The following is a 12,220-nucleotide window of genomic DNA, read 5'->3' on the forward strand; positions in this document are numbered from 1 at the left end:
TGTTGTTCCAGGGATCCCCCAGAACTCGGTGCCGCACTATGAGCTTGTAGATCTGCTATTTTTCAACAGCTAAAGTATAACATAATGCTTAAAACACCAAAAGGGGTTCCCGCCCCAAAATGGAAAATGTAAGTTGCTCGATTCAGTATTTAGATATTTGATATTCATCTTAGCTGCCATTGGCCACCAAAGCATTGTTGAAATATTTTCTATACAAACCCATTGTAACTTCAAACTCTATTTTAACCATGATGGTGTTTTTTCATTTACTGTTTTCATTTATTTTTAATACTTTTTTTTTTTTGGAAAAGAATAAGGAGCAGGAGGAGGCCGGAGGACACTAAAAGATTATTAAAAATAAATTAGAACAGTAAATGAAAATACACGGCCCCCTCACGTTTTAGGAGGACACTAGGAGTCACCAGAAAAAAAGACGGTGCTACAAAATATCAAATATCTAAATTCTGAATCAAGCAACTTAAAATCTGTCTGGGGTGTTCACATATGCCTGAGTAGACCATAAGTTGACCATAAGTGAAATAAACCTTTTAACCCATTTAGACCTGGGAACGATTCTACAAATATCTTCTAATCTAAATCCTGACAGTTTTCTGAAAAAACCTATGTTTCTATGTCAGTGGTTCTCAAACATTTTCATGTCAAGGACCCAATGTATTTGGCCACCGACCCCCATCTGAAAATATGTTGTTCCAGGGACCCCCCAGAAGCAAAGATTTGATTTAAAAACGTTGGCTCTGTAACAATATATATTCAAAGATTTGCGCCACATTTTCACGATTTTTCAAAAATAGCAGACCTACAAGACCTATGGGCTTGTTGATCGGCTATTTTTCAATAGCTAAAGTATAACATAATGCTTAAAACACCAAAAGGGGTTCCCGCCCAAAATGGGTTAATGATGTTTGTTGTTGTGAGAACTGCCGTCACACGTAATCTAACGCTATACATTACAGGACCATACATAAATTACTGCAGCATGACTATGTGTTAAAAATGGGATTGTGAGATCCGACAATATTTCCACTTCCCAGGTAGCTACACTGTGAACAGGCCTGGGTCCTACCATAGTTGAGCATCACTTTAACAAGTTAATACAGCATAAACTAGCAATTACATTTTATTAGAGGGTCTGAATCCACATTTGTCTCAAGACACTACATAAAGAGCAGACGTGCTTCACTTGTGCACGGAAGTACACGAGCACCCCTCACAAATGTGTGTGTGTGTGTGTGTGTGTGTGTGTGTGTGTGTGTATGCGCAGGCCTGCTTTTTATTTCATGGGCAAGTGAACAGGAGGGAGAGGGAGACTCACTGTATCCAGACCTAGGCGACTACTAGGCGCGACCAAAACTCGCTCGCGCCTAGGTCTGGATACACTGTATAAGTGCTTTTAAGACCTAGTCAACACCATCCGAGACGCTGTAAAATTACGATAATATTTCAGATGTGTCAATACTGTAATTTCCATATTGGTTAGTGAAACATGTCTATGATAACAAAGCACTGTCTTGGCATATTATTGTCCAGTACTGTGAATGATCAAACCTCAGCGTTCCCACACACTTTCACATCACCCACCTTCTACATCTGCTCACTGAGCCTAATTTGTTGTGATCTGTTCACTTTTACCACACTTCTTCATTTAAACCAGTGCATAGTCCTTTGTAAAATAAGTGGTAACAAAAGATGAAAAACAAACCTTAGCACCTTAAAACAAACAGGACACTTGACTGTACTAAACAGGTCATGCTCCTCGGCAAAAAAATAAGCCCTCCATAATAAATCGTACTCTTCCGTCACATAACATTGTAGAGGCTGAGCAGTAAGACAATCAATAGACGATCAAGATTATGAGGTTTTCTTTGTCACTCATGCAAAGTATGTGCAGTGAAATGTTGGTTTGACATGTGCCGCAGACTAAACAAAACAATATATAAAAACAAGATTTAACGAGTATAACGAGTATAAAAAAAAACTTAGCAACAATAAAGGGAATGTACAGGATAATGGGAGAATAATTTAGCAAAGACATTCAGTAGTGTGCTTAGGGGGATGCACACCAATGTTCCACCAAGGTGATTGTTCCTAAGTGCAGCTTATGTTTTGAATTGTTGTCAATGGGAGTTTCCACTGCACGATCAGGCCCTGAACTTGAATCTTGAACCTGAATTATTATTTTCTTTCGGTCGTCAAGAGTTGAAAATATTTCAACAATGCTTTGGTGGCCAATGGCCTTTCATAGTGTCTCTAACCTGGCTCTAGCTGCAGACTAGAATGTATTATTTAGTTTATATTTCATGGTCTTCATTTTGGAATATATTTAATTATCTAATATTCATGTCATTCAGAATGCTGTCTGTAATTAAATATAGAATATAATGCTCCGTCATTGCCTGCGAATATCACCCTGAATGTCAGCCTATTGCAGCCTGGCCCTCGCAGCCTGGCCCCGGCTCTCCCTCCCTGGCAAGCTGGTCTTTCCCAGGTAAATGATGATGTGAAGGAAGGTGACCTACTGCTAAATTCTCCTTTTTTTTGGGTCACAAACACGTAACACCAGTAATGGTGACGCATTTAGACCTGAGGACGATTCTACAAGTGTCTTATAAATCTTGACAGTTTTCTGAAAAACCCATGTTTTTATGTCAGTCGTTCTCAAACATTTTCATGTCAAGGACCCCCAAAGATATATGTAATTGCCCACCGAGCCCCATCTGAAAATATGTTGTTCCAGGGACCCCCCAGAAGCAAAGATTTGAGTTGCTCTGAAAAGAATATATTCAAACATTTGGGCCACATTTCACGATTTTTCAAAAATAGCAGACCTACAAGCTCGTAGCGCGGCACTCGGTGCCGCACTATGAGCTTGTAGATCTGCTATTTTTCAACAGCTAAAGTACAACATAATGCTTAAAACACAAAGGGGTTCCCGCCCCAAAATGGAAAATGTAAGTTGCTCGATTCAGTATTTAGATATTTGATATTCATCTTAGCTGCCCCGCCCCCTTCCTATACAAACCCATTGTAACTTCAAACTCCATTTTAACCATGATGGTGTTTTTTCATTTATTTTTTTTATTTTTTTTTGTTGAAAAGAATAAGGAGCAGGAGGAGGCCGGAGGACACTAAAAGATTATTTAAAAAAAATGAGAACAGTAAATGAAAATACACGGCCCCTCACGTTTTAGGAGGACACTAGGAGTCACCAGAAAAAAAGACGGTGTTTTTGAAGCTAGTTTGAAGCTACAAAATATCAAATATCTAAATTCTGAATCAAGCAACTTAAAATCTGTCTGGGGTGTTCACATATGCCTGAGTAGACGATAAGTTGACCAAAAGTGAAATAAACCTTTTTAACCCATTTAGACCTGGGAACGATTCTACAAATATCTTCTAAATCCTGACAGTTTTCTGAAAAAACCTATGTTTCTATGTCAGTGGTTCTCAAACATTTTCATGTCAAGGACCTCCAATGTATTTGGCCACCGACCCAAATCTGAAAATATGTTGTTCCAGGGACCCCCCAGAAGCAAAGATTTGATTTAAAAACGTTGGCTCTGTAACAATATATATTCAAAGATTTGCGCCACATTTTCACGATTTTTCAAAAATAGCAGACCTACAAGACCTATGGGCTTGTTGATCGGCTATTTTTCAATAGCTAAAGTATAACATAATGCTTAAAACACAAAGGGGTTCCCGCCCAAAATGGGTTAATGATGTTTGTTGTTGTGAGAACTGCCGTCACACGTAATCTAACGCTATACATTACAGGACCATACATAAAGTACTGCAGCATGACTATGTGTTAAAAATGGGATTGTGAGATCCGACAATATTTCCACTTCCCAGGTAGCTACACTGTGAACAGGCCTGGGTCCTACCATAGTTGAGCATCACTTTAACAAGTTAATACAACATAAACTAGCAATTACATTTTATTAGAGGGTCTGAATCCACATTTGTCTCAAGACACTACATAAAGAGCAGACGTGCTTCACTTGTGCACGGAAGTACACGAGCACCCCTCACAAATGTGTGTGTGTGTGTGTGTATGCGCAGGCCTGCTTTTTATTTCATGGGCAAGTGAACAGGAGGGAAAGGGAGACTCACTGTATCCAGACCTAGGCGACTATTAGGCGCGACCAAAAATCGCTCGTGCCTAGGTCTGGATACACTGTATAAGTGCTTTTAAGACCTAGTCAACACCATCCGAGACGCTGTAAAATGAGTTAAATTAACATTGATTTTAAAATATACATTGGGGGTCCCAGAGATAGAAATGCCATTAAATAGGGGATCGTAGCCTAATTCAGTTCAAACCTGGGGGTCCTTGAAATGAAAATGGTTGAGAATCACTGCTATAGCCGTAAAAATCTTCCCTGGCATGTTTTCAAATGGGGGTCAAACAAGTGTCATTTTGGGGGTCCTTGACATGAAAAAGTTTGGGAACCCCTGAACTAACCATATCAGCCTTAGGGCTTATAACATGCCAGGTATTTACGTACGTTGGTATTATTCTGATCTATTATTCAGATTAGAATACTGTTGACCCCCCCCCCCCCCCCCTTTTGCTGTTATAACTTAGGCTGCTACATTGTCTGAAGGAAGCCTAACTAAACTAAGTTTGACTCTTATGTATCTGTGCACAAAACAACCACCTGGAACTCAAATAAGGCTGGGTAGCAAAAATAAGCTTGCAACAGCCCATAAATATGAACAATATATACTCTGTACCAAGTTTTGGAAAATAGTTGTTGGATTCTTTTTATGTTTTATTTTATTTTTTATTTCTTTCGTCTGCATCTTTTACAGCTTATCTTTCACTTAACGTGTTTTTGTTGTCGTTTCTCTCTCTCCAGCTCTACAGGCAGTCACTTCTCCATGCTGGGTATAGGAGACATTGTGATGCCCGGGCTGCTCTTATGCTTTGTGCTGCGTTATGACAACTACAAAAAGCAGGCGAACAGCGAACTACCAGTACCAGGTCGCATGCAGCGCGTCTCCTACTTCCACTGCACCCTCATTGGTTACTTTGTGGGTAAGGATGTGTTTTGTATAAATAAATGAAATAAAATAGCCAGAAACAACATAAGCAGGGCTTCATTGTGAAAGTGATAAATAAGGACCTGAGGCCGACTCTGAAAACCTAACCTATGATTTTGATGCTAATATATATACTGTATGTTGCTATATGAGACACAGAGGTGTATGTGACACAGAGGGCGCATCCGCATGAAAGGTACGTATAGGTTACACCAGGTCTAAATGGGTTAGAGTATACTATGAATATGTTATCGTCATAGAAGCCATAGAATTGTACGTTTTTATTTAGAGGTGACCATGCCATTGACTGCCACTGTGTGTGTGTGTGTGTGTGTTCAGGTCTGCTGACTGCCACCGTGGCCTCTAGGATCCACCGTGCCGCTCAGCCTGCCCTGCTCTACCTGGTGCCCTTCACCCTGCTGCCTCTTCTCACCATGGCCTACCTGAAGGTAATCTTCTAGGACACTCATTGATTGGGGATTTATTAAAAATGTATTTCCCAAATGTTTCTCATAAAGCCTGTTGCTAAAATGTTATGTGTGCGCCATAACTAGTTTCCGGGCCCACCGGTAGGTTTCACCTAATATTACACAATGGGAAGAGGTCACGATCATGCTGCATGTAACAAACAAAACAATGCATCCATGGTCAAATCTTCACCCAAACCTTTTAGTGCAACAAGCATGGCTCACATGTCCAGTTGCCGTCCCTCTCATTCTATAGGTTTGAATGAAACTACGATTGACAAGAAAGGACCCATAAATAACTGAGACAGTTGCCTGTCAGGTCGATGGTGTCTGTTAATATCGTTGGATAGAAGTAGAACAAATGTGGGAGACTGGTCAAAACCTATCCATCCGCACGGATAAACGGCTCAAAGGGTACATAAAAATGTTTGGAACTAGCCTGGAAACCAGACAAATCTGCCACACAAAACAAATCCCTGTGCAGATTGGGTCTGGCACTAATCAGTCTGAATTACATTTCGCTCACCCTAGAGTTGTGGTTGACCAATCGGAGCCAACTAATCAAAGTGAGACTTTTTTTTTGCTATGACGTTTGAATCTGTTTGTAACCAACCGCCCCCTTGGAAATAAATCTTCCACACTGAAGTTCCAGACTAATATCACTGAATAGTCTAGTTTGGAACCACTGATCTAGGACAGTGATTCAGCGCCCACTGGTGGGGCATTGGTCTATTGCACCTGGGCCCACACATAATATCCAAAACACATCATTTTACTGATATGTTGCTTTATGTTGGCGCCAATGATCCTAATCCTTTGCCCAGTGCATGGAATTGAGTTGAATTGGGTCAGCTTTGGTCCAACGAAGGCAAAAAAATGTAGTGAGGAGAATTGTAGGTGTGAAAAGAATGTCATCTTTGCAGAGTATATTAAGTTTGTCTAAGAAAACCGCTCTGACATATTCAACCTGCTGAGAGATGGCGTAACAAATGAAACGCCAGCTCAACAGCAGCAGCGATATATATTGCCTGCCGTTTCCGATGCAATCAAACTGGCCTATTGATCGATATGGAATTGGGGAAGGGAAAGAACATGTACCCTGGCCCTGCACAGACACGCTTCAGTCTGGACAGAGTTATTGCCTTGTGTCTAACCCAGGGGTGGGCAACGTTGACGATGGAGAGGGCCACTATATTTCCACACTCACTCCAGAGACCAGAGAGCCACGTTGCATATTGCATAAGCTCAAAGCGCAACGCAAGTGTTTTGAGCTTGTAGATCAGCTATTTTTGCTATATTTGAATTGAACTACTGAAAAAATAACCATTTTATTTCATTTCAAATGGATTTAGTTATGTTAACTTTATAAACTAAGCATGTTTGAGCATGAGCTCATGAGCTGCATGAGCATGTTTGGAATTGTAACAGCTGAAATCAATAATACATCAGTATTCTGATAATTAACCTGAGGGCCGCATTAAGTGAAGGTGGGCGGCCGCATGTGGCCCCCGGGTCGCCAGTTGCCCATGTATGGAGTCTTAACCAGTGATGTGTGGACTGCAGGGAGACCTGCGGCGCATGTGGTCAGAGCCCTTCCACGCCAAGGCCAGCAGCCCACGCTTCCTGGACGTATGAGGCATCCTGCGGGTACACAACCAGCACGGTGGTGGAGGACCGGAGAGCCCTGCCCCCCCCAACCCGGTAGAGGGAGAGGGAGAGAGAAGAGGGTGCACTCTGAAGAGAGGCCACATTGTCCTCATTATTTTGTTCCTGCTTTCCGTCGGCCCTCGTTGATACCCAGAGGACACTAGTGCGTGCGGACCACCATGCCCAACACGACCCATCGCCCCCGTTTTTATCTGCGCTTCCCACCCGTCTTTCTGCCCTGCTTATTTCCTCTGCTTTCCAACACATCCTGCCATCGCTGTTTTTTTTTTTTTCTCTCTCTCTCTCTCTCTCTGTCTCTGTCTCTCATATACTTAGCTGTGCGCCAGTGCCGATGTTCAAGCTCGCAACGCATCGCAGCGCGAAGCGCTTTTAGCCTGAAATCTGGTATTCCTCCTCCCTCACTTTGTCCTCCCTGCTGATTCTTTCAAACACCCTCCCATAGTTGGGCTCCTATTCACTTCCTTCTCATTGCCCATTCCATTTTTTTTGGCTTATCCTCTCTTACTTTGGACCTTTTCATTTTCTTTGTCCACCCCTCGCATCTTTGTATTTCACTGACTCTGATGGACTTACGGGCCAGGCCTCCCCTTTCTGTGTACTTATGGTTGTGAGACATGACCGGGGCTTTTTCTTTTTTTTCCCCTTTTTTTCTTTTTTTAGCATTGTCGTGGTCATTATGGTTCTTGTTGTTATTAATATTATTATGGGATGATTTCAACAGACATGGTGGAGAGGAGTGCGAGTGTTGCAGGACAGTGAGTTTGGAAGCCGCACCACAGTAAATGAAAGATCTCCACCTTCACCCTCTCCCCTGCTATCTTACTGGCATCCCTATACTGGGCATGTCATAATACTGTAGGCGAACCCACCCCCCTCTACAGCCTCATAACATGTTGCATGGTGACACATTGTGAGCTTGTAGATCGGCTACTTTTGCAATTCCTCGTACCCCTTAAGCCCTATATACTTAATTGTGCGACAAATGGCATTAATTGCCGATCTACAAGCTAAAATTGCATCGCAATGGTTATGAGCTGGTGGATCGGGTATTTTTTTTGCCCAACGGGGACGCCAGGGTTGATGTGGTTCAACTTGTCTTGTCATTCTGCTACAGTGTGCTCTGCATCATGGTGCCCCTTTCTCTAACACTCCCTGCCCCACCCCGTTATACTGCAATCATCTGCTGTCCCCACCCTGCTCACAGATACGATATGTATTTTATTTAGATTTTTTTTTATTCTTGGCATATACAGAAAGGATGCATTATAAATTGTGAATGTGTCCCCACAGTGTTGAAGGGGGCACTTCTGTTTGTATATATGTGTACACTTGTATTTGGGGGTATCATGGTGAGTTTCTATTTGTGAATGGGAGTGTTTTATGCAGGGTTGGAAACTTGACACCAGCCACCAGCCAAATGCTGGCAAATTTGAGCTGTGGCTGGAACATGTCTGTCTACTCTACTCAAGCAACCATTAGGAGCTTATTTTCTAATTCATTTTGGATAGTATTCTAGTCAAATGTATCGGGTGAATTCTGGAGTATAAACGGCACTATGGCTGGTGGACAAGGTTGGTTTCCTTCCTTTGTGTTGAGCCCAATTTATACTTTGGCAAGCGGCGGGGTTGCACAACAAAGCATAAATGAGGCTTTATAGTGTGAGAGTGAGAGGAAATGAATGTTTGTTTTACTTCATTTTAATTTGAAATCCAGAAAATGTAACAAAACAGTAATTATAGTCAGGTTTCCATTAACCCTCGTGTGTTTAACAAAACAGTTGCATACAAAGATATCGTGTCTCAAAACACGATATTAATCAACAGGAACACGTTTTTAAATGGGGGCCAATTTTCTTGTAACCAGTTGACAAATGGAAACGGTGTTTCCAAACAGTGTTTTTCAAATAATTAAATGAATGTGTATTTGGTTTTTAGGACACGCTATTTTGATTTAGTCATGGAAGCCCAAGTTTCTGTGAACTGTGCTTGAAGGCATATTGCCAAATTACCCACGAATATTATGTACCTAGTTCTCTTCTGAAATACAAAAGGCTTGTCATGCTTATTTATGTGCTTTTGGCTAGCATTCAATTCTTTTGTTCTTTTCTTTTTTTTTTACATGTAATATGAAGTGATGTGTCTTTTTGGTCCACATCAGTACAGTATAGTCTTTTCCTTGTTTTCCCCTCTCCCAGATCAAATGAATGGAAATGTGGTATTTTATCTGAATTTTCTAAATATATTTCGTGTTATGTTAATGAAAACCTGACTATTGTGTAATACTGGACTAAATGCCTGGATATATTCAGTGGGATATGTAGTCCTTTGCTGATGCTAAAACCATATCCAGACAATATCTGGAAGATGAGTCCCACTTGAGATGTATCTTCTCCTCCAAAAGAAATGAACAGATTCCGGGCCATATTAAAATCCACAAAAACCTAGGCGTGTGGCCAAGGCTTGAACTGGAATTCTCTGGGTGGCGAATAGGTTTTGTGTGTGAGTGCCTGATCAAATAGCATTACTTAAATGGAGTCTGGACCTAGGAAGGGGAGAAGATCTGTTAGGCCCCTCTGAAGTAGGTTATGGATTTTGATAGGCGGACCCTTAGAAGTCAAAGCTAAACCACGGACATTTTTAACATTTGGTACCCAACAGTCTTACAGTCTTTCATTTGCAATTGTCATTCCTCCTGCTGTTTTTGTGGTGCTTGTTAATAATAGCTTAAGTATACTAGGACATGTGGGAGGAAGCGGGTGAACGTCAGAGGGGGGAGAGACATACGGAAGTTGCCATTTGCTGGCTTCTTGTCCTTTCCCTCTCCTTTTCTCTCCTTGTTATTCTTTTTTTTCTTTTCTTCCTTAATCTGGCCGTGCATGTCAAGTGTACAGTGTGTGATTTCTCAAGATTGCATTACCAGAGGAACTGCAGCTTTTGTTTGAAACTCTGGTGGCCTAAACCCAAGGGACTGGACCTATTAGCTCGGCTATAACCAGAGGAATGGACAAAGGCAATGGGTCAGAAAGACTGGTCAGCTCTGACCCTCTAGGCCAGACGTGACTGACTGATTTCACTAAGACTGAATATTCCCTGAGCGCTGTCAGGGTTGGACACTCAGCCTGTCTCTCCGTCTTTGCCTACAAAATCATGGAACCACGACCCCACCCATCTCCCCCTGCCTCTCAATGGACATGGAAAATATATATAAATAACTGAAGCCGTTCATGGTGATAACAATTTAAAAAAAGAGAGTAAATGAATAACTGCTATTTTCATTTTTTTAATGGAAGATCGCTTTCTTTTTATCCCCTTGTTTGTATCGTTTGTTTTTTTCTTAGTGCTGTAGATTTAGGTTTTCCATTTTATACTTTTCTTTCAAACCAATTCTCCCCTCCAGCAGAGGGTTCTAGCTCTGTTGGTGCGTTGACATTACAGCTGAATGGATTCTGTATAGAGAAAAAAAAGGTGAATAAATAAATTAAGAAATGTGTAGTGAAATATGGATCCTGAAGTGCTGAATCTAAAACACTTTGTCTCCTTTTAACTCCTTCCCTATATTCCCCCTTGCCCCGTCCCGTCTATCCCTCTCCAGTCAGGATTCTGCTGTAAATAAACATGACTCTAACTGTACTACCAGTGTGTCCTTTTCATTCACTCAGTTTCCCAATAGTTGTCCATATAATTATGCCAGTTATCAGTTTTGCTATTATATAATGCTTAAAAGCACAAATTGGTCACAAATAACATGGCACCCAACGTCAATACCCAACATCTGGGGAGGACACGCTATGATTGGCCAGTCTTCGCTTTGACTGGCGGTTCTGCCTGCTTGGTGCCTTGGCAAATGCCAGGATGAAAATCATTGTCTCCCCTATAGTTGAGTGGGAGTTTTTTCCCAAAATGTAAAAAATAAAGCATTAAACACAATCCATGCCACCTGTTAAACAGAAACGCTGGCCTGGTGCCAGAGACATGGGACAACACTTTGTGAGCTTGTAGATCTGCTATTTTTGTCCAAAAGTGCCCTCTTGCATGTTGTCTCTAACACTGCATGTCCCTGGACTGCTCCATTCCAAGGGCTGTATTGTTATTCCAAGTTCTAACTCTAAAACATGATGCATTATGGTTTGTGCAAACATAAGTAACAGAGGGCCGTACCACTCTGTTGCATAACCCTTTATGGCATAAATGAAACAAATCTTATACCAAAAATGCAGCCGTTACTTCTCAGATAACTACTTTCCGACAGACTTAAATGGGCACTTTTGCACACCATTTTCTTGGCTATAAACTTGTCAGAGTATGAAATCACATAGTTCAGTCAGATAACTCACAAATAGGCTAGATTGAGACCAATTATAGCCTGAGAACATTGTATTTATAGACTGTAAATACAAGTGTGAATATTATATTATTTATATTTGTTCTTGGCGTTTTGTGCATGGAGAGATGTGTGCTAACGGCGCACTGGTTTGGTGTCCGATATCTCAAACCCTCACCCTAACCCTAACCTCCCACGGGGCAGCACACCTAAACCTAACCTTAACCCTCTCCCAACCCTTAACGCACCCCTCACCAACCTTAATCCAGTCGGACCAATGCTATGTCCAACCACAGTATGCCTCCCCCATGGGCTTGTGCATTCCATTAGGGTAGAAGGATTATTACTCCCTGCTCAGCACATTAACAGACAAACACATAGTTGTGGTGGGAGCAAACAAAGCACATACAACATCTTGTGTGTGTAATTTGTGTTTTTAGATATTTCAGTATTTCATGATGTCATGGACACAGGTCTCACTTCCTTCCTGGACTACAATCCCCATAATGCTTTGGTCCACTGCTCCTTGTGGATAGGGGGAGGGCTGTCTTACTGAGACAACATGTAGTCCGGGAAGTAAGTGAGCCCAGTGTCCATGACATCATGGAGCCTTATAGCTTTATGCATGGATCCCATGGACACAGAAATACTGAAATATCTAAAAACACATATTGCCCACATAAAAACCCCAGGAAAGT

At 41.6% G+C, this 12,220-nt stretch overlaps 1 protein-coding gene across 2 annotated transcripts in view; it reads left to right on the forward strand.

Annotated features, from left to right (window-relative positions):
* Positions 1 to 10,831, forward strand: part of sppl3 (signal peptide peptidase 3) — a 42,867-nt gene extending 32,036 nt beyond the window's left edge. Inside the window, exons 9-12 of one of the 2 annotated variants that reach the window (XM_079524744.1) lie at positions 2,450 to 2,506; positions 4,884 to 5,062; positions 5,407 to 5,516; positions 7,098 to 10,831. In XM_079524744.1, the coding sequence (XP_079380870.1) occupies positions 2,450 to 2,506; positions 4,884 to 5,062; positions 5,407 to 5,516; positions 7,098 to 7,169 (418 nt within the window). In that variant the 3' untranslated portion in view covers positions 7,170 to 10,831. The remainder of the gene's footprint in view (positions 1 to 2,449; positions 2,507 to 4,883; positions 5,063 to 5,406; positions 5,517 to 7,097) is intronic. The other variant, XM_079524745.1, reaches the window with a different exon arrangement.
* The last annotated feature ends 1,389 nt before the right edge of the window (positions 10,832 to 12,220 follow it).

Source organism: Electrona antarctica (assembly GCF_951216825.1).
Source record: "Electrona antarctica genome assembly, chromosome: 16".
Lineage (NCBI taxonomy): Eukaryota > Metazoa > Chordata > Actinopteri > Myctophiformes > Myctophidae > Electrona > Electrona antarctica.